The sequence below is a fragment of the Pongo pygmaeus genome, chromosome 5 (genome assembly GCF_028885625.2).
Source record: "Pongo pygmaeus isolate AG05252 chromosome 5, NHGRI_mPonPyg2-v2.0_pri, whole genome shotgun sequence".
Classification (NCBI taxonomy): Eukaryota; Metazoa; Chordata; class Mammalia; order Primates; family Hominidae; genus Pongo; species Pongo pygmaeus.
In genome coordinates, this window is record NC_072378.2 from 152358911 (window position 1) to 152381494 (window position 22584).

The 22584-nt window shown below is 37.9% G+C and overlaps 1 protein-coding gene across 5 annotated transcripts in view; it reads left to right on the top strand.

Annotated features, from left to right (window-relative positions):
• ESR1 (estrogen receptor 1) overlaps window positions 1-22584 on the top strand; it is a 416434-nt gene that overhangs the window by 180607 nt on the left and 213243 nt on the right. For all 5 annotated transcript variants that reach the window (XM_054490751.2, XM_063667120.1, XM_054490754.2 and 2 more), the window contains one exon: window positions 8117-8233. In XM_054490751.2, the coding sequence (XP_054346726.1) occupies window positions 8117-8233 (117 nt within the window). The remainder of the gene's footprint in view (window positions 1-8116; window positions 8234-22584) is intronic.

Sequence of the window (22584 nt, forward strand, 5' to 3'; positions counted from 1 at the left end):
TGAACAATTTTCAAAACATCCTGGCACAATCTATTAGAATATTTGACTTTCTCCTCCTCCTTTTAGCCCTAACTATTCGTCAAAGCTGTTGAAAACTTCTTTACGTCTTCTCTCTGTCTCATCTACTTTGCTACTCAAAGATGATTAGTAGGTGTTTTGGTATGATTTTTTTTCCTTGGCATAACTGTGAATACTTTTAGTCCTTCATGTTTTATGACAATCATACATTCCCACTTTTGTGTAAAAACATTTTGAATTCTTCTTTCTATAACAAATTCTTTGCCAGTCTTTCTTTCCTTTTTGCTTTTATGAGTTCCAACGATATTGTTTGAACCTGTTTTCTAATTCTATGCTGCGATTCCCATAATCCCTCTTTGCTTTGGTTACAGTAGATAATGTGGGTGGTCCTACCAAGACAAAGTATCACTCAGGAGTCAAGGGCTGGGGTAGATACAGATACTAGGTACTGCAGAAAGTCAATATCTTTCTCAGAGTATAAGGCAGGACAAGACTTCTGTTCCCTTGTACCGTTGTGGCTGGGGAGTTGGACTGTGCATTTCATCCTTGTCGTATAAGTCAAAGTATTGCCCAAATAACTTAATATTGGTGTGGTCTTAGTAAGTATTTGTCTCGTAGATATGTTAAATAGAAGACAGTAACATTGGGTTGGCTGTGTTAATTCCTCACTTTTTCTTTCCTATACGTGAGCTTTCTAGGAAGCAGAACACTTGGTGGTCAGACAGTTGCAGAGATGCCTTGCATGATTGCAATCTGGAAAGTAGATACCATTCTTGAATGAAGAGCTTGCCCTTTGGAGAAGCTGGGCTTTCCATATTTGAAGGTTGTTAGAATGCATAAGAGTTCAGCTTCTGGAATGAAAGGAGACCTTGGTTCAAAACCCATCTGCCACTTGCTTGCTGTGTGGCTTAGATCAGGCTTTTACTTCAATTATAATTTTGCATCTGTATAATAGGATTAGTATAATTCCTTCCTCATAAAGTTGCTAGGGGGTTAAATGAAACAATCAATGTATAACACACTTCCTGGCATGTGATGTTCAGTACCTAGAAGACTCGGTTTCCTTGGTAGAGAGAATGTTTGGCTAGACAAGCTTATGGAATTACCCCCAGATACGAAGTGAGCACAAGTGTGAAATGAACAAGCTGGAGCAGGAACGGCTCTTGGAAGCAACTACTCAGGCCTGGGCAGTTGCTGGTTTATATAACAGTGCTTTGAAAATTCACGTGCAGATTCTTACTATTTTCCCAAATGTTACAGCTCAAAACTATGTTGTCTGTACCTTAACACCTAAAGGATAATATAGTCTTTCACTGATAAAACTAAAATGTCATAGGTTTTCCTTTGGCCAAATATGTATAGAAACTTGTGATTTCACATCAGATTTAAAGCTGTATTTAACACTCTATGAAAACATATTGATGCTTAGAAGTAGAAAGGAAATCAGATTTTGACATCTTATTTGTCAGCTTAAACTATTTATAGTTCCTGGATGCTTCAAAATGTGATAAACCATAGTTAATTTTATGTAAATATTCGATGAGTGCCTTTAATAAGGAGACTGTAAAGGTAGCCAAGCTTTATATATGTTAGCTACATTTATGGGTCAATCGGGTATAAAAAATAGGACTTCAAAAATAAAAATATTATTTTGTCGGACTCCTCCAATGAGGCTTTTTGACAGGATTAGCTAAAATTGGCTCTTATTTGATGTGTGAGTGCTTAAACACTGGAGAGTTCATTTTTCTTTTAGAATTCATTTTCATTTCTGAGCCTTAAAATATGAACAGTTAGCTAATTGTTCGTATATGTTGATAAGGAATGCTAAGTGTTTATTCCTTAATGGGACAACACCTTTTCCCAGTTTACATAACTTGCCTTTTAATCTAACCTTATGAAAGTCTCCTTGACTTTAATTTTTTTTGAGTACTGTATATCCCTTTAGGGAATGCATTTATTTAAAAAATTATAAAGCAAGAATAGATGTGATATATTTTGAAGTTTTCTAGTCACAAATTAAATCCCTAGATGTGTTGTAGTTTGTGGAGCACTTTGAAGTGCATCAATTCAAGATGGAAATAGCAGGAAAGAACCATTCAAGTATGATTTCTGACTCCATAAAGTTAGGAAGTATGATAAAGGAAAAATAACTACACCACATACTTATGGCATAGAATTGCATTATTGGGACAACTTGATCTTCAAATTTGTAGGCTATGATGGAAGCAAATATTTTTAGTATCTTAATATTCAACTGTTAAGCCAGGAGAGGAGTACACTGAACTTCAGCTTCTCATAAAATCAGTCAGTTACACGACAGTTTATGTAGTTTATATGTAAGAAACCCTTTGATCAAGATATGCCTTTTCTTCAGCCTTGTTACTAATTCATTTATAAGGATTTTTATTTCTAGGAAAATAATACCATAGACCTATTTTGTTTAAAGCTGAAGTGTTTCCTGGTGATGGTGGTGAATGGGGAGATGATTCAAGGAAACTGCTAATCTTGTAGAGTTTAGTAAAATCTTGGAATAGAAATTTTAAAAAGTTAAAACACACTATGAAAACAAATCATTATTAGTAAAATGAACCATATTAAAATGTCTATATAACCAACATATTATAGCGGGGGAAAATGGCATTTTAATTCAGGAAAACATTTCTATATAGAACAAGCTTTGAAATAATTAGAATATGTTGATTTTTCTTTGGGGCAATCACAAAATACACTCATATTAGGAAAAAGGCAAAGCCTCAAGATGGAAAGAGTAGTGAGGATAATTCAGGGGCAATGCATGGCTTCATGGATCTCTTCCTGGCCCTCTTCATCTATGAACATCTGCTTTATGTTCATGTCTGGCCCCACCCAGTGCTGAAGAGCAGACTGCCCCTGCTTAGAACCAAGCCTTGTTCTTGCAGATTTGAGTTTTGGGGTCCTGAGGTAGAATGGCCATCATATTGTTCAGGGTCCTCACCTTCCCACTCATTACTTCCTTTATAGAACCCAATCGTCCCCCTCAAGAGGCCTGTGCTCCACAGATGAAGTTGGGGGTGAGGGGAGCTTTAGCATCTCAGTATTGTTCAGATATTGGATACTTGTTGAGCTCCACTATGTGTGTGAGAATGCGCTGGGCTCAGGATCAATAGCAATAAACGAGATGGATATGGCCCATCCCTTTCCATGCCTAAACTGATCTGGGCATTGAGACAAGCAGTTAAAACCCTACATAGTAAGTCCTATGATGAGACACAAACTAAGCATGGCTGGAAGGGCAGATAAGATTTCACAGAGGAATTGATATCTTGACTGGCACACTTAGAAGATGAGTAGGAGACAGTTGGGCCAAGAGGAGGAAAAGTGTGTTTCCATGAAGAAGAAGAGCATGTGCAAAGTCCTGGGGATGAGAAGCATGGCATGTGTCAACAGAAAGACATGGGTGGAACTTGGATGGGAGTTAGAGTGGGGAGAGAAGGCAAGGAAAAACATTAACAGCTTTGCAAACTGTGTGAAAGCATTGCATTTAGATGTCATGTTTAGAGCTTGGAGGAGCCTCAGGACACTGAGGCAGGATAGTGGCCTGATGGCATATGATTTTAGGAAAAATCACTGTGGCCACCCTGTGGGGAAGGATTGGCGAGGGAAGGCTGGAGGCAAAGGATCCCACGGTGGGCTGTGGTAATGATCTGGGCTGGAGAAGGTAGGGACTATGGTGGTGCCCAATGCAGAATTGGTTTTGCTTTGAAAAATAATTAGAAAATATTTGTTTTGGTCTGTGTGCCAGTGGTGTGTGCAAGTGAGGGAGAAGGTCGAATCTAGAATAATGCCTATGTTTCAGGCTTCATGTGCAGACATTTCTTGGTTCAGCTGGGAAGTGAATAGGAACAGACTGGCGAGGAAAGAAGACAGTCGTCGGTTCTGTCTGGGGCACATCCATCTTGACGAGTGTGAGAGAATCAAGTCTTGATGGACGAGGGCAGGTGGACATTCAGGAAGCTCAGGAAAGAGATTTGATCTGAAGTGATCACCAGAAAATACTGAGGGAAAAGAGGTGACAAAAGGAGAGACCTGCAATATTATATTGGCTTTCTCTCAGGCAACTGCTTGGCCTGTCTTTATATTCGTTTTGAATCTCTGCATATGTATGGGCCATTATTTATTTTCATAACTAACAAATGCAGACTTTCTGTGTAATGACAAAGCCAAACCAGCTGCTACCAAAGGAGGGAAAATAAGAAGAGAAGGAAAAAGAAAAAGGGAAGCTTGGGGAAAAGCTGAATGTGGGTCCTTCTGTTGCTGCAGGGGCTGGGGTGGGCCTGGTGATTCCTACTGAGAGGCGTTTTCTCTCCCCGCTTCCTGTCTTTCTGGTTGCATCTCATTCACCTCCTGTCCCCTCCACTTCCTACCAGTCAAACCTTAGATTCCTCCAGAGGCTTTGTATTTTTATCTTTTGGCAGGCAAGAAAACAGTGCTGATTATTTTTCCAAACTTGACCTTTTGGGCTTGGTTCATCCGGGCCTGCACAGAAGGACTTTTGGGGCCAATCTGGTCATGTACATCGAGTCCTGTCTTTTCAGTTAAAAAAAAAAAAAACAAAAAACAACCACACTGCTATGTTTCACTAAGACAATTGGTGTGAGTTGTTTTTTAGGAAATCAACTCTACTTCAGTAAGATTTTCTCATGCATTATCTTGAGAAGACCAGATAATAAAATTTAAAAAGAATTTCTTCTTAATGCAACTTAAATCAATTGCTTTAATAACACATATTAACCAAGTTACACTCGTTAAAAAAAAAAAACTACTTTGTTGTTTTTCTTCTTCTGACGTGAGCTGAAGACTTAGAAATAGTTGTTAATGGTGTTTGGTTAAGAAGAATTTGTTTTAATTGCATATATCAAATATATATTTATTAAATTTTTCTTTTTGCCAGTTTATCAATTCTAGCTTTGTCACAAAAGGTTTGCAGTATGAACATGATTCTGTTGTACGTCTATTTCCATTTTTGTTAAGAGACGAATTCAATTGTAAAAATCTAGTACCTTTTATGCATTAAACATGTTAGTTCAGGAATTTCACTTGGTTCTACAAAGATACATATCTACAATGGATGGCCAGTGCAAACATGAAACTCAGCCAACTGGCCTCTGACCCAATTCAGTTCTCCTATCTTCTTCTGGCTTACAAAGTAACTGGCTCTGGGGAGAAAGTGAGTCAACGTAATATTTGATTTGAATGGTTATTGACTATTTTCTTCTGAAACTTAATGTATACTAATTTATTTTTTATTTTATTCTAATGTTTTTTAGAGATAGGGTCTCACTCTGTTGTCCGTGCTGGAGTGCAGTGGTGCTATCACAGCTCACTGCAGCCTTGACCTCCTGGGCTCAAGCGATTCTCCTGTCTCAGCCTCCCGAGTAGCTGGACTACAGGCATGTGCCATTGTGCCAGGCTAATATTTAATTTTTTTTTGTAGAGACAAGATATTGTTATGTTGCCCAGGCTGGTCTAAAACTCCTGGTCTCAAGCTATCCTCCCACCTCAGCTTCCTGAAGTACTGGAATTATAGGCCACACCTGGCCATATACTCATTTTTTTAAAAAAAGCTGAAATATATCAGCATATACTGCATAAATACCCCAGAAGACTAAACACTGAAAGTTTCTTTAGGGTATCAGAAGAATACACTTTTTGCTTGCAGTTAGCATCTGCACAGATAAGTTTTGTTTCTGGTTCTATTACTTCTTCAGTTTGACCCTATTAATAAGGACAATTCTAAAAATAATAACTGTGTCTGGATATCTGAGTCAGTGTGTGGTCTTTTACTGAAGTTACAGGTTTGTAACTCTGCTGACTAGTTTGCTGGTTTCTGTTATGCGATAGAAGAGAGCAAATGTTAATTTGATCTGAAGCCTGTTTATACAGTGACTTTTATAATGTATATTTAAAGATGGAAAGCCAAGTTTTATGAGGCCAGCATTTCTTGTCAAGTCCTCACTCCACCCTCTTCTAATTGGGCCTGACCCTTAAGTTGAATAAAGAACAAAGAGCTCTGTAGTTAAAACATTTCACCGCATGTTGCATCTTGCCCTTAGTAAATGGAAAAAATAGAGACTTAAGCAGAGAATCTGAACTAGGGTGTGAAATATATATTCAATTTTGGGGTGGGAGAATGAGAACCATGTTTTACAATAGTATACATAACTTCCTTAGTCTAAATTCAGGACATTTCCCCAAGATATGTAAGAATTTAGAATTATACAAACAGACTTTATAAAACATGCTAATATTTATTAGTTTGTGAATTTTAATATTTTTCTCCCTATAAACCAGATTTATTTTGAGGGATAAAGGGATGGAGGTGACTTCTAAATCTTAGAGCAGAAACTTCCTGTGGGCAGCTGGACATATGTACCAGGAGCTGAGAGAAGAGGGTTGTGTTGGAAGCATACATTCTGAGTGATCTGCATTTGGTAATGATGGAAGCCATGGACGTGCACTAGATTGTCTTGTGGGAGAATATGGAGTAGTAAGAGAAGAAGAAGACCTAAGATTGAGCCCTGAGCACCTCTGGCTTAATGTTGGATGGAGGAAATTGAATCTGTAAACAATACCGGGAGGCTGCAGCCTGAGAGGCAGAAGGAACTGGGGTGTTTGGGATTATGGAAGCCAAAGGAAAAAGCCTGTCTCACGGGAGGAAGGGAGGTATCAACATTGTAAGCTGCTTCAGATAGGTTATGTAGGATGTGGACTGAAAAATATCTGTAAAATTTGGTAACAGGATTCATTGGTAATCCTAGGGAAGTTGCTTTTTTGGGGCAACTAAGATGGAAAGCAGATTGGTTGAGCCATGCAAGGGAGGCGAAGACAAGGAGATTTCACGTGCAGACGTTTCTGAGTTCAGCTGGGAACGAGGGGCAAGATAGAAGATGGAAGTTAGACAGTGTGTGGGGCAAAGGAGACTATTTTATGGGACAGTCTTGCATGTGATCAAAGCCAATGAGTAAGGAGCATTTGAGGGAGAGAGAGTCAATCAATAAGAGAGAAAAGAAAGAGGGTTCGTCATAAAATAACAGTAACAACAATGAACATCTTTTGAGTGTTTTCCATATCCAGGGAACGACGGTAAACTCCTGACCTGCATTCTCACATTCAATTCTTAGAATCATTGGATATGGTGGGTTCCATGATTTTCTCTAGGTTAGTGAGGAGGAAAGAGAGATCTAGAAATGTCAGGTAGCTTGCTCAGAGTTCTCCAGGTAGTCAGTCACGGACTAATTTATGAACTGAAGGACTGAACTTTGTCACCATCCAGCCCACCAAGCCGGCTCGACTTTAGGTATTCAGTGCTGCCTGTGAGTACCGACTTAAATTATATTTTAAGAAGGGCTACTTTGAAACTCTGTCTCTGAAAACTCTTTTCTAACAGCTCTACCCTCACAACGATTTTGGCAAGCAGCCTTGGTAAAACCAAACCAAACCAAACCAAAACCAAAAAACCTTATCTGCTGAGAAAATATAACCACATAAAATATGGTGCTACAAAATATAGACTGTGTGAACTGAAGGTGACTTGCCCAAAGGACTCCTGAAGCAATTGGCTGCTGTAGAAATTAAGTCCACGAGAGGTTTTTTTTTTTTTTGAGACGGATTCTCACTCTGTCGCCTAGGCTGGAGTGCAGTGGTGCAATCTTGGCTCACTACAACCTCCGCCTCCCGGGTTCAAGCGATTCTCCTGCCTCAGCTTCCTGAGTAGCTGGGATTAGAGGTGCACACCACCATACCTGGGTAATTCTTGTATTTTTGGTAGAGACGGGGTTTCACCATGTTGGTCAGGCTGGTCTCGAACTCCTGACGTCGTGATCCACCTGCCTCGGCCTCCCAAAGTGCTGGGATTACAGGCGTGAGCCACCGTGCCTGGCCCATGAGAGGTTTCATTTGCACTTCAAGAAGGACAGAAAAAAGCAGGCAGGCAGGCTGGGGAGCAACATAGTAAGGCTGAGGAAGTGATAGGAAAACAGCTTCCAAAAGGTTTCCCTGTAGATTCTGACTGGCTAAGTTTCCTGAAATAATATTAATTCTGTCCTCTTGCTTTTAATAGGACATAACGACTATATGTGTCCAGCCACCAACCAATGCACCATTGATAAAAACAGGAGGAAGAGCTGCCAGGCCTGCCGGCTCCGCAAATGCTACGAAGTGGGAATGATGAAAGGTGGTAGGTACATCTCTCCCAGGGGCCCTTGGGGACGGCCCTGGCCACGCCCAGTGCTGGCTCTACCCATTCAAATAATACCATGGGAATTTGGTGTTTTTTTCTTTTAATTGTTTTTTTTGCTATTCTTATTTTTCTTTGCAACAAAAGTATTTTCATAATCCATTTTATTTTAAAAAGGTGGAAGTGTCTGGAACTGGAAATTCTAACATGGCATTTTGTGTTTTGGATTTTCAATGTAAATAATTATATTTTAAATCAAAGGTGTGTGGGAGGTGGTGATGGAAGGAAATGAAGAGTGCTTAGTAAATTATTCTAGAAATATTTTTCAGTTACTGTTTATATTGCAAATGCTAGAAAATGATATCTGAGGATAAACTTTCCCTAAATTGAGACTTGTAAATGTGAAAGCTAAGTAGCTAATTTATAGCCTTCCAGTCTCTTATCATCCCTTAATGAATGTGAATTTCGATCAAAAGGCCGTTTTCTCCTTTAGAACCTGAGTCAACCAGCCACTTTCTTAACCTCAGTGTCTAGCATGGTGCTGGCATAGTTGATTACTGAGCACTACACTAACAAGTGTCAAAGCATGCAGGGTTTGTGACTGTGGGCTTGTGTTTTTGTGGTCTTTGTGGCTGTGCGTGTGTGGTTTTCTGTCTTCTCTTGTATCCGATCTTCCAGTTTTGTTATACAGGAATCTGGAAACTGAATCCCAGTTCTGGGAATATTAGGAGCCCCATAAATGTGGTTGCCTGATTGACCTCATTGTATTCTTCGGAGTCTCATCTTGAGGAACATTGCTTCTAGTCTTGGATAGCCTTCAGTGTAGTGGAAGAGAACAAGTAGAAAATGTGTAATTAAAATAAAGTCACGAGGCTGAGGTGGGCAGATCATCTGAGGTCAGGAGTTCGAGACCAGCCTGTCCAACATGGTGAAACCCTGTCTCTACTGAAAATACAAAAATTAGCTGGGTATGGTGGTGAGCGCCAGTAGGCCCAGCTACTCGGGAGGCAGAGGCAGGAGAATCACTTGAACCTGGGAGGTGGAGGTTGCAGTGAACTGAGATGGCGCCACTGCACTCCAGCCTGGGTGATAGAGTGAGACTCTGTCTCAATAAATAAATAAATAAATAAATAAATAAATAAATAAATAAAGTCACAGATTCATTTAGTGTTTCAGAAGGATACTGAGGGGAGGGAAGGGCTGATGATGGTGCTACCTGCTGATTGTAATAGAGAAAAGCCCATTTCTTTTCTGAAGGAGGTGAAGCTTGGGGTGATTTAAGGAGAACAAAATTTCAATGAAAAGGAATAGTGATTTTGCAAATAGTGGGCAGCTAACTTTTAATCATTCTTACTTGGACACAGGAGGAAGGAGAGGAAAGACCAAGAGTGGAGATTATGATGAAGACAAGCTTGATTGTTAACAAGCTTACAGTGACAGGTTTCTTAGTCCCGGGGTCATAAATATGCCGGACAGGTTGAGGTTTGGAATGCAGCATTTGGAATAAATTCTCCTGGTGAAGAGATGCAATGTTGAATTTACGCATTCTGTGAGCTGTGACTATGACTATACATCTTGAACATCTGAAAAAGCAGCTTTAATTCAAAGGGTAATTAATTCCAAGAATTTAACAGCTACATTCAGAAAATGACACTTGAGTCATAAATGGATTAAATATTTAAGGAATTCATCTTTCTTTGTACTGTTGGAGAATTAGTCAGGCTTAATTAAACTCACAAAATGCTTCTTAAGGTAACTTGATAAGTGATGGGAATATAACAGCTGCATTAGAAAAGCTTAATTTGAAACAGTGGAGTCAAGGTTTAATATTCTTCTTTGGCGATTATAGGTAGGTTAAGCACAGGCTCTCACATACATTCTCCTTGAAAGCTGAAATAATCAAGTTGTGAATATGTCCAAAACAATTTTTAAAATGTGAGGGTACCCATGCATTGACCCCATTTCATAAAACTGATTCTGTTTTTTTTTGGAATTAATATCCAGATACGGTTTGGCTGCATGAATATAAATTCTGCATTCTCGTTTTTAATCTAACAAAAATTCGAATATGCAAAGACATAATAAAAGTCTCCCCACTGTTTTCACCTGGGAATCTAGATAATTTGACTGCACATGACAGACTGTGGATGGCTCCATACACACTTGCACATGTATAGTGATGACTGTAAAATATATATCTGTATTAGTTTTCTAGGGCTGCCATAATGAAATACCACAGGCTGGGTGACTTAAACAACGGAAATTAATTTTCTCCCAATTCTGGAAGCTGGACATACCTAATCAAAGTGCTGGAATATTTGGTTTCTAGTGAGCCCTCCCTTTTTTTTTTTTTGAGAGACGGAGTCTTGCTCTGTTGGCCAGGATGGAGTGCGGTGGCGCAATCTCAGCTCACCGAAACCTTCACCTCCCAGGTTCAGGCGATTCTCCTGCTTCAGCTTCCCAAGTAGCTTGGACTACAGGTGTGTGCCACCATACCCAGCTAATTTTTGTATTTTTTTGTAGAGATGGAGTTTCACTATATGTTGGCCAGGCTGGTCTCGAACTCTTGATCTCGGGTGATCCGCCCGCCTCGGCTTCCTAAAGTGCTGGGATTACAGGCGTGAGCCACCGTGCCCGGCCTGTGAGGCCTCTCTTCTAGGCTTATGGCTAGCCGCCTTCTCCCTGTGTCCTCACGTGGCCTTTCCTCTGCGTCCAAGCACTCTTGGTATCTCTTCCTCTTCTCACAAGCCCTGTTGGATTAGGGGTCCACCCTTATGACCTCATTTAACCTTAGTTACCTCCAAAAAGGCCCTATTTCCAAATATAGTCATACCAGGGGCTAGGGCTTCAACATACAAGTTTTGTGGGGACACAGTTCATAACAGGCTGCCCTCCCAAAATACCATAGACTGGGTGCCTTAAGTAACGGAAGTCAATTGCCTCATAGCTCTGGAGGCTGAAGTCTGAGACTAAGGTGTTGGCAGGTTTGATTTTTCCCAAGGCCTCTCTCCTTGGCTTGCGGATGGCTGCCTTCTCTCTGTGTCCCCACACGGCCTTTTCTCCGTGCATCCACAGCTTCTTCCTCTTCTTAAGAAGACACCAGTCATATCGGATTAGGGCCCCACACACAGGACCTCATTGAATCTTAATCACCTCACTTAAGGTACAATTTCCGAATACAGTCACATTCTGAGGCCCAGGGGGTAAAGTTTCAACATATGAGTTTTAAGGGTACACAATTCAGTATGTGGCAATATCCCATAGGGATTACTCAGTGATTGTTCAGCATTTCTTTACATGTAATGAAAACATGTATCTTTCTGGCAGTTTTTATATATACATAAGTTTTAAATGAAGCTTTAAATTCATAAAATTATAGCCTGTGAGAACATCTTATTTTAATGATATGTATAAAGTGCTTGCCATAAAGCAATATAATTTATTGTATTTTCTATGACATGGAATACCACACATGGCCACAGGATACCCTCTATAACAACTCCTTGAAAAATCCCATTGAATAAAGACTTAATTTACAACTGGAAGTACAATGATAACTAACTATAAAATGTGCAGTCACATGGCAAAGGCCAGCTGTGACTGAATACATCTTTACAACATGTTTTCAACCATTAGGGTTCATAACAATCCACTTTCTTAACCAGGCTGGTTACCAACTAGGATATTGAAACTCTACCTATGAAATAAAAAGTTTAGTTTCTGTTAAAAGAGAACCACAGACCTACTCCCTACTTTTATAGCAAGGCTGAAAAAATTCACTGAAGATCTATTATAAAGATCCAAAAGAGTGCATGATTTGTCTCCATGAACTAAAAATTTTAATCTGTTATAATACTTACTGCCTCTGAAAATCCCAGCATCATTATTAGATTTGGTTCTGAATCATGGTAGTTCTATAAGATGCAGGATTTGAATTGCACTTTCGGGAATGTGCTTTTCTATGCTAGTACGTGTGCTGGTTTCTCTGCATTGCTTTTTCCTCTTCATTTGTCTCCTTCCCCTTGAATTTTAGGTTGTAGATTACATGTCTCTTCTTCAGGAAGGCCTACACAGTTCCCTGACAGTTACTGAGGCTCGAAGTTCAAAATCAAGGTGCTGGAAAATTCATGTTCTAGCTTTAATGGCAAACAGCTCTTCTCTTAGCTCTTATCACCATTATTATTAGTCATTCAATGTCTGTCTTTGTATATGGTCCATAAACTCCATGATGGCGGCGGTGGGGGGTTCTCTGTGTCTTGTTTACCGATCTCACATTAAACAAGTCACAAGGTAGGTGTTCAAGAAGTATTTTTTTGCACTAATTAATGAATTGATTCAATTCATTTAAATAGTTATTTGTGTAGGGCTTCTTATATGCAAACCCTTGGGAATAAAGCAAATATGAATAAGATTCTAGTCCCTTCTCTCAATGTCCTCACAGTATAAAGAGAACATTTGCATGGGAAGCAGCAAATAAAAATCTCAACGGCTAGTGGAGACTGGGTTGCAAGATGGCTCAAATATTGAATGATCAGAATGGGAGTCTAGAGCTTTAACCAACCACTCCCAGGTTTAGTCCAACTCAGAGTATTACTCAGGCACCTGACATCCAAGACATATATTATTACTCAAGAATTTGGCCTTCTTGCTGAGTTGGGTAGAAAGAGGAACTCTTCCAAAGGTAAATGTGTTCAAATGCTGGCTCCTCCTCAAACTTGCTGAGCAACCTTGTTAAAGTCACTTTTATGAGCTTCATTAATTTCAAATATGAAATGGAGATAAATAAATTTTACTGTCCAAGCACGGTGGCTTATGCCTGTAATCCCAGCACTTTGGGAGGCTGAGGTGGGCGGATTACCTGAGGTCAGGAGTTCAAGACCAGCCTGGCCAACAAGGTGAAACCTCGTCTCTACAAAATTAGCCAGGTGTGATGGCAGAAGCCTGTAATCCCAGCTACTCAGGAGGAGGAGGCAGGAGAATCACTTGAACCCAGTAGGCACAGGTTGCAGTGAGCTGAGATTGCACTACTGCGTTCCAGCCTGGGCAACAGAGTGAGACTCTGTCTCAAAAATAAATATATAAATAAACAAATAAATAAATTTTACTTAATGAGTTTGTCATGAAGATGACAAATCCTAACATGGGAAAATATAAATCTAAAGTGCCACACAAGTGTTAGCTATTACATATCTTTTTTGTCTTAAAAATAATTACTATCTTGGTGAAAAATTTCATCATATACGAGCACTGCTGGGTTTTTTTTTTCAGCTGAAAGAAAGAGAATGGCAATTTGATCACTTCTACAAGATATAAATTTCTAATTTCTTTGTGGAGAATAAAAACTTGGCTTAAACACCTAAGCTTTTTTTTCTTTTCTGATCTCATATGCTGAATATAGCTGAATGACAACTGAGATGTGTTATTTATCATTTTATGATGCCAGAGATTTACACAGATTTGTGAAAGGTTTTTTCTTACTATAGATTCAGAGGTGTGTTTGAGGCAAGGTTTTCATTGTGCAGTGAGGAAATTGGCACATAGAAATTAACTGATGTGCAGGACTCTTGGACTGACCATTCTGGTTATGTTTCCTTATAACACATTAAGAAGAAATTGGAGATAAAGTAGTAATTGTCAACTAGTCTTTATTTATTTTAATAACAAATGTTGCAGTATAATTTTTAGAAATATTCCAAAATAACAAATAAATCCAAAAACTAACAGGATAATTTTAAAGTGAGAAAATAACATACTACTAATATAGACAGGGAAATATACATGTGTCCAGAATGATTCAGAAGCCCAATGAAACACTGGAAAATAAAATATTTTCCTATTGCTTGGGTTTAATATTTATCACTGTGAGTTATCATAATTTGCTTTATTGATGGATAAACTCCCAACCTGGTGACTGCGATTGGAATCCTCTTTAATCCTACATTGGCTATCCTTTATCAAAAGTAAACAACTGGCTGGCCGCGGTGGCTCACACCTGTAGTCCCAGCATTTTGGGAGGCCGAGGCTGGTGGATCACCTGAGATCAGGAGTTTGAGACCAGCCTGACCAACGTGGCATAACCTCGTCTCGACTAAGAATACAAAAATTAGCTGGGCGTAGTTGTGCCCACCTGTAATCTCAGCTATTTGGGAGCCTGAGGCAGGAGAATTGCTTGAACCCAGGAGACGGAGGTTGCAGTAGGCCAAAATCACACCACTGCACTCCAGCCTGGGTGATGGAGCGAGACTCCATCTCAAAAAAAAAAAAAAAAGTATACAACCAATTATTAATGTTCATGATGGTAGAATCAAATTAATAAATTAAAAATGTAGATGTGAATTACTTATTTTGGATTGCCGAATAATTGTGGAAGATTTGTTGCTGCATGTGAATCCAAGTTTCCTCAAAATGTAGGTTGAGGTGCTCCTATTTAGAATTGAATTTAAGAAAAATGTTAAAGAAAAGCTAGCTGCTCTTTACCAAAGAGAGACTGGTTGTTTTAAGCAATAATCTAATCTATATATTTATGATATTGAAACTATTATTTTATTAATTCATATAATAGATATTTATTAAAAACTCCCCATATTATAATTTTTTATTTGCAAACAAACAAGTATACTGAATCAAGTAAGTGAATCACATGTGGGCCTTAAAGACGAATCAATCCAATGTTTGACAGTATTTTAAAGCAATCAAGCTCTTGTTTCCACAAGCAGAAGCAGATAGTCATCTATGAAACAGATAAAAGTTGATTTGGCATACCCTCTCTTTATTCAGTATGATGTTCATGAGAAACATTCTTGGAACGCTAGGGCTCCAAGGAACACAGTTTGCAAGCCACTGATCTAATCTAACTCCTTCATCCTCTAGATAAGAAAATCAAGGCCCTCCATTACCTATTAGGGATGAAGGCAGGTCAGCCTCTGTGACTGTCAGTTCAGCTGGAGGAAGCATGAGTGTAGGCAGCACAACAATCCCTATAAGGACCATGTTCTTCTTAAGCTGTTTTATTTTTTTCCTAGTAGTTTTTACAGTTTCAGGTCTAACATTTAAGTCTTTAATCCAGGTTGAGTTGATTTTTTATATGGCATGAGGTAAGTGTCTAATTTCATTGTTCGGTGTGTAGATATCCAGTTTCTCTAGAAACATTTATCAAAGAAACTGTCCTTTCTCCATTGTGTGCTTTTAGCAGCTTTGTCAAAAATTAATTGACTCTAAACGAATGAATGTATTTCTGGGTTCTCTATTCTGTTCCATTGGTCAATACATGCTGTTTTAATTACTATAGCTTTGTAGTATATTTTGAGTCAGGTAGTATTATGCCTCTAGCTTTGTTCTTCTTGCTCCAGATTGCTTTGGCTATTCAGGGTTTTTTTGTGGTTCCATACAAATTTTTGGATTGTTTTTCCACTTCTGTAAAAAATGTCATTGCAATTTTGATAGGCATTGTATTGAATCTGTAGATTGATTTGTGTCATATGGACATTTTTAACAATATTAATTATTCCAGTCTATGTATGGTATATCTTTCCATTTATTTGTGTCTTCTTCAGTTTCTTTTATTGATGTCTATAGCTTTCAGCATACAATTCTTTCACTTCCTTGGTTAAATTTATTCCCAAATATTTTGTTTTATTTTTATAGCTATTATAAATGAAATTTCTTCTTGATTTCTTTTTTTTGGGTAGTTTGCTGTTAGTGTATAGAAACACTACTGATTTCTGTATGTTGATTTTCTCTTCTGAAACTTTACTGAATTTTTTTATTAGTTCTAATAGTTTTTTGTGTGAAGTCTTTGGAGTTTTCTATATGTAAGACCATGTCATCAGCAAACAAGGGCAATTTAACTTCTTCTTTTTCAATTTGCATGCCTTTGTTTTTTTTGTTGCATAATTGCTCTGGCAGGAACTCTCAGTACTATGTTGAATAGAAGTGGTGAGTGTGGGCATCCTTGTCTTGTTATTGATCTTAGGGGAAGACTTCAAATTTTCACCATTGAGTATGATGTTAGCTGTAGGCTTGTCATATATGGCCTTTATTGTGTTGAGGTACACTCCTTCTATATTTGTTGAGAGTTTTTGATATGAAAGGATTTTGAATTTTGTCAAATGCATTTTTTCCTCTATTGAGATGATTACATGGTTTTTGTCCTTCATTCTGTTAATGTGTGTACCATATTTATAGATTTGCATATGTTGAACCATCGTTGCATCCCTGGGTAAATCCCACTTGATCATGGTGAATGATTCTTTTATGTGTTGTGACAATCAATTTTCCTAGTATTTTGTTGCGGATTTTTGCATCTATATTCATCAGGGATATTGGCATGACATTTAATTTTCTTGTAATACCCTTGTCTGGCTTTAGTATCACAGTAATGCTGGCCTTGTAAAATGAGTTTGCAAGTATTCCCTCCTCTTCAATTTTTGGGAAGAGTTTGAGGACTGGTATTAGTTCTTTAAATGTTTGGTACAGTTCAGCAATAAAGCCCATTAGGTCCTGGGCTTTTCTTCCATGGAGTACTTTTTATTGCTGATTCAGTCTTCTTTCTAGTTATTGGTCTGGTCAGACTTTCTATTTCTTCATGATTCAGACTTGCTAGGTTTATGTGTCTAAGACTTTATCCATTTATTCCAAGTTATCCAAGTTGTTGGTGTGTAATTCATCATAGTACTCTTATAATTTTTTGCATTTCTGTGCTATCAGTTGTAATGTCTCCTCTTTTATTTCTGATTCAGTTTATTTGTGTCTTCTCACTTTTTTTCTTAGTCTAGTTAAAGGTTAATCAATTTTGTTTATCTTTTTAAAAAATCAATTCACAGTTTCATTGATCTTTTGCTTTGTGTTTTTAGTCTCAATTTCATTTCTTTTTCCTCTGATCTTTATTATTTTCTTCCTTCTACTAACTTGGGGCTTAGTTTATTTTTATTTTTCTAGTTATTTGTGGTATAACATTAGATTGTTTGGGATCTTCTTCTTTGATGAAGACATTTCTTGCTATAAACTTCCCTCTTGAAAATACTCTTGCTGCATCCCACAAATTTTGGTATGTTGTGTGTCCATTTTCATTTGTTTCAAGATATTTTTCAACTTTACTTTTTATTTCTTCTTTGACCCACTGGTTGGTTCTCGGTATGTTGTTTTATTTTCAAGTATTTGTGAATTTTCCAAAATTATTCTTGTTGATTTATAGTTTCACATTATTTATGGTTGGAAAACATTGATATGATTTCAGTGTTCTTAAATTTATTAAGACTTATTTTGTGTCCTAACATATGAGCTTTACTGTTTTTTTTCTTGAGACAGAGTCTCGCTGTGTTGCCCAGGCTGGAGTGCACTGGCTCAATCTTGGTTGACTGCAACCTCCGCCTCCTGGGTTCAAGCTATTCTCATACCTCAGCCTCCTGAGTAGCTGGGAATACAGGAGCACACCGCCATGCCTGGCTAACTTTTTGTATTTTTTAGTAGAGATGGGGCTTCACCATTTTGGTCAGGCTGGTCTCGAACTCCTGACCTCAAATGATCCGCCCACCTTAGCCTCCCAAAGTGCTGGGATTACAGGCGTGAGCCACCATGCCCAGCCATGATCTATACTGTTTTATCTAACATTCAGTGGATAATGTTCCATGTGTATTTGAGAAGAATGTGTGTTCTGTTGCTGTTGGATGAAATATTCTGTATATATCTGTTAAGTCCATCTGTGCTAAAGTATAGTTTAAGTTTGAACTTTCATTATTGATTTTCTGTCCGAATAATCTGTCCATTGCTGAAAGTGGGGTACTAAGTTTCCCCAATATTATTGTATTACAGTCTATCTTCCCTTTCATATCAATTAATATTTGCTTCATTCATTTAGGTGCTCCAATGTTGGGTGCATATATATGTTCAACTGTTATATCCTCTTAATGAATTGACCCTGTTGTCATTATTTAATGGCCTTCTTTGTCTTATTTTGTAGTTCGTGACTTAAAGCCTATTTTATTTGATATAAATATAGCTGCCTCTGCTTTCTTTTGGCTTCTATTTGCATAGAATGTCTTTTTTGGTCCCTTCACCTTCATTCTCTGTGTTTTCTTAACCATGCATTGAATCTCTTCTAGACATCATTTAACAGGGTCTTGTTTTTTTAAATCCATTTACTCACTGTATCTCTTTCTTCCTATCTTGCTGTCTTCCTTTGTGATTAGGCGATTTTCTATAGTGGTATCCTTTGAATTCTTACTTTTTGCCTTTTGTATATTTGCTACAGAATTTTGCTTCGTGATTGCCATAAGGCTTACATAAAAGATCTTATGGTTATACCAGGCTATGTTCAACTGTTTACAACATAACTTTGATTAATTTTTTAATAGTCAATTTATTTGATTGCTTATTAAGAGATAATTTTGATTCCTGTTGGAAGAGAAATGAGGAATCTTTATGTACCTTTTCAGGAATGACCATGTCTCACGTCACCTTGAATGTTAGAAGAAATGCTGGCAGTGACTCAAGGCCAGGCAAAAATTTCAGAAAGGGTTTATCTTGTTCGTATAATTTTCTTTTGCAAAAATAAGTGATTCTTGATATGATGTAAGGACTCTTTCCATAGATAGAACCTATAAAATGCAGAACTTTGGGGCAGTAATTATATGAATGAATTGCTACTTTAAAATTCTGTAAGTCCCCAGGAATTTCCATATGCTTTTTTTTTGTTTGTTTCAGTGGTTGTGATCAGGCTAATGAGTAGTTTTTAGAGCTGAAAAGAACTTAAAGATCATCTAGTGCACCTTTTTGTTTTTCAGTTGAATTTTTCTTGTCCAAATCACTAAGTTAACTGCTCAGACAGGAAACCAAGTCTCCTGACCCGTGGTTTAATGCTCCTTTCATTGTTATGCATCTGGCTGGCTGACCTGTTAGTAACATAAAGTGTCATGAGAGATAGACATATGCATAAGTAAGATATTAATATCCCATAAACCAAAACTGTGACTTAGGAAATATTACGGTGGGCACAGGATATTACTCCTCTTCAACAAAAACATCAATCATATGTTGGCTTAGTTGCACAGCAGAAGTACCAAAATAAATTTATATAGTGTCACAGACACTTTAAAAAGACCTACTTAAGATTGAATTACCTAATATTATTTAATATTTAATATAATTTAAAAGGGGCATTTTTATCTTTCAGCCAAGGTTTTAATTGTTTTTAGATAATTCTATTTTTGAAAGTCTTATTTTGTTTTAAAATGACCATTCTGGTATATAAAAACATCATTTTGTCAAATAGGAGTCCCAGCTAAGGGTCAAGCGTGCAATTAAACTTGACTCTTTACCTATTACCTAGGAACCTTGGGCAGATCACATACTTTTTCTTCACTCAGTTTTTCCTTCTGAAAAGTGCCAGCTAAAGTATCTTTCATATCTTAAATTTTATGTTTTCTGATCTAAGTTCAGATTAATAATGGAATGGTTAGACTCCAAAGCCAAAGGTAGTATATACAAGTGTATATTGGGGGTTGGGAGCAACTGCCGCAGCTATCATATTTACATTTCAAGCTCAATTTAGAACAACTGCTAGCAACTGTAAAAACCGGTAGGAATGGACAGAGTTATTGTCTTCACTAGTCATTGTGGAAAGTGAATCTCTTCTGAATGGAGAGAGTCACAAAAATGAGTTTGATGCTTTCATGATAGGGAAATGAGAAGATGGCCATATATTGCTATAAATCACCAGCAACATAAAAGAAAAAATTCAAGAATCAAGTTTGTTGAGGCAGGACTCTGAAAAGATAACTAAGCTTTTTTTTTTTTTTTTTTTTTTTTTTGTTGTTGTTGTTGTTGTTGTTGTTGTTTTTCTGTTAGAGATGTAATAATCATGACTAAGACTGTAATCCCAAGAGCTGGTGAGACTTTCTAGTTTCTGCCTTGTGGAAAGAGAAAGGAAGAGGCCAAAAAAGATAGTGAATTTTGGAAAGTTCCTGATTAAATATCGCACAGGCTAGTCTGGTTATGTCTGCTTGAAAACTTATCCAGTAGGTATAAACCAACACACTTGAGGCCAGTCTTTTTGGAAATTACAGAATTATATGTCAGCCTTAAGAGGCATCCTAAGATGAAGAGCAGAGGGAGTCCTTTATAAAGAAATGTTCTCGTTGGCTGGGCATGATGGCTCATGCCTGTAATCCCAGCACTTTGGGAGGCCAAGCTGGGTGGATCACTTGAGGTCAGAAGTTCCAGAGCAGCCTGGCTAACACGGTGAAACCCCGTCTCTACTAAAAATATAAAAAAATTAGCCGGGCATGGTGGTGGGCACCTGTAGTCCCAGCTACTCGGGATGCTGAGGCAGGAAAATGGCATGAACCTGGGAGGCGGAGCTTGCAGTGAGCCAAGATCACGCCACTGCACTCCAGACTGGGCGACAGAGCAAGACTCTGTCTCAAAAAAAAATTAGCCAGGCATGGCGGGGGGCACCTGTAATCCCAGCTACTCGGGAGGCTGAGGCAGGGGAATCGCTTGAACCCAGGAGGTGGAGGTTACAGTGAGTTAAGATGGCACCATTGCACTCCAGCCTAGGTAACAGAGTGAGACACCATCTCAAAAAAAGAAAAGAAATGTTCTGGTCATGCCTAGAGATAATACATGGTTTAGTTTATGCTTGATTCAGCAAATAAAAATTGGTGAGGAACATACAGAATTATATTTAGGTGATTATATTTTTGATATTTTATATATAAAATTTATATTTTTTATATTTTAGGTGATTATATTTTTAAATGCTTGCTTTACAAGACTAATCATTATTACTTTTTTTAAGTTTTGTGATATATTTTATTTAACTAATATACCCCAAATAGTATTTCAATATGGAATCAACATTTAAAAATTATTGATACATTATGTATGTTTTTTTCCTTCACTAAGACTTCCAAATCCTCCGAGTGTTTCCCACTTACATCTCATTTTGGAGCAGCCATATTTTAGTGCTCATTTGGCCATGTGATCTGTGCTTAAGGAGGCAGCTGGAGCTGAGGCTGGGCTGCAGTACCAACATAGAAGTCTTTATCTGTCAAACCAGGAGTTTGAGATCCCTGAGGGATATGGGAGCCATAAAGGATCTTTAGCAGAGAAGTGACTTTCTTAATTTTGAACCTATCCTGGTGTTCTCATAGATTAGAGGAGAGAGATTTAGGAGTGAGGGATCAAGCAAGAAGTTGGCTCCACATTGTTTTCCATAGTAGTTGTACTAGTTTACATTCCCACCAGCAGTATAGAAATGTTCACTTTTCACTACATCCACACTAATGTCTATTATTTTTTGATTTTTTGAAAATGGCCATTCTTGTGGGAGTAAGGTGGTATTGCATTGTGGTTTTGAGTTGCATTTCCCTGATCATTAGTGATGTTGAGCATTTTTTCATATGTTTGTTGGCCACTTTATATCTTCTTTTGAGAACTGTCTATTCATGTCCTTAGCCCATTTTTTGATGGGATTGTTTGTTTTTTTCTTGCTAATTTGTTTGAGTTCCTTGTAAATTCTGGGTATTAATCCTTTGTTAGATGTATAGATTATGTCTCCTTCTCTGTGGGTTGTTTGTTTACTGTGCTGCTGTTCCTTTTATGCAAAAGCTCTTTAGTTTAACTAAGTCCCACTTATTTATCTTTGTTTTTGTTGCATTTGTTTTTGGGTTTTTGATCATAAAATCTTTGCCTAAGCCCATGTCGAGAAGGGTTTTTTGATGTTAACTTCTAGAATTTTATAGTTTCAGGTCTTAGATTTAAGTCCTTGATCCATCTTGAGTTGATTTTTGTGTAAAGTGAGAGATGAAGATCCAATTGCATTCTCCTACATGTGGTTTGGCAATTATCCCAGTACCATTTGTTGAATAGGGTGTCCTTTCCCCACTTTATGTTTTTGTTGGCTTTGACAAAGAGCAGTTGGCTATAAGTATTTGGGTTTATTTCTTGGTTCTCTACTCTGTTCCTTTGGTCTATGTGCCTGTTTTTATACCAGTACCATGCTGTTTTGGTGACTATGGCCTTATAGTATAGTTTGAAATCAGGTAATGTGATGCCTCCAGATTTGTTCTTTTTGCTTAGTCTTACTTTGGCTACGCGCGCTCTTTTTTGGTTCCGTATGAATTTTAGGATTGTTTTTTCTAGTTCTGTGAAGAATGATGGTGGTATTTTGATGGGGATTGCATTGAATTTGTAGATTGCTTTTGGCAGTATGGTCATTTTCACAATATTGATTCTACTGATCCATGAGCATGAGATGTGTTTCCATTTGTTTGTGTCATCTATGATTTCTTTCTTTGAGAGGTGTTTTGTAGTTTTCTTTGTAGAGGTCCTTCACCTTCTTGGTTCGTTTT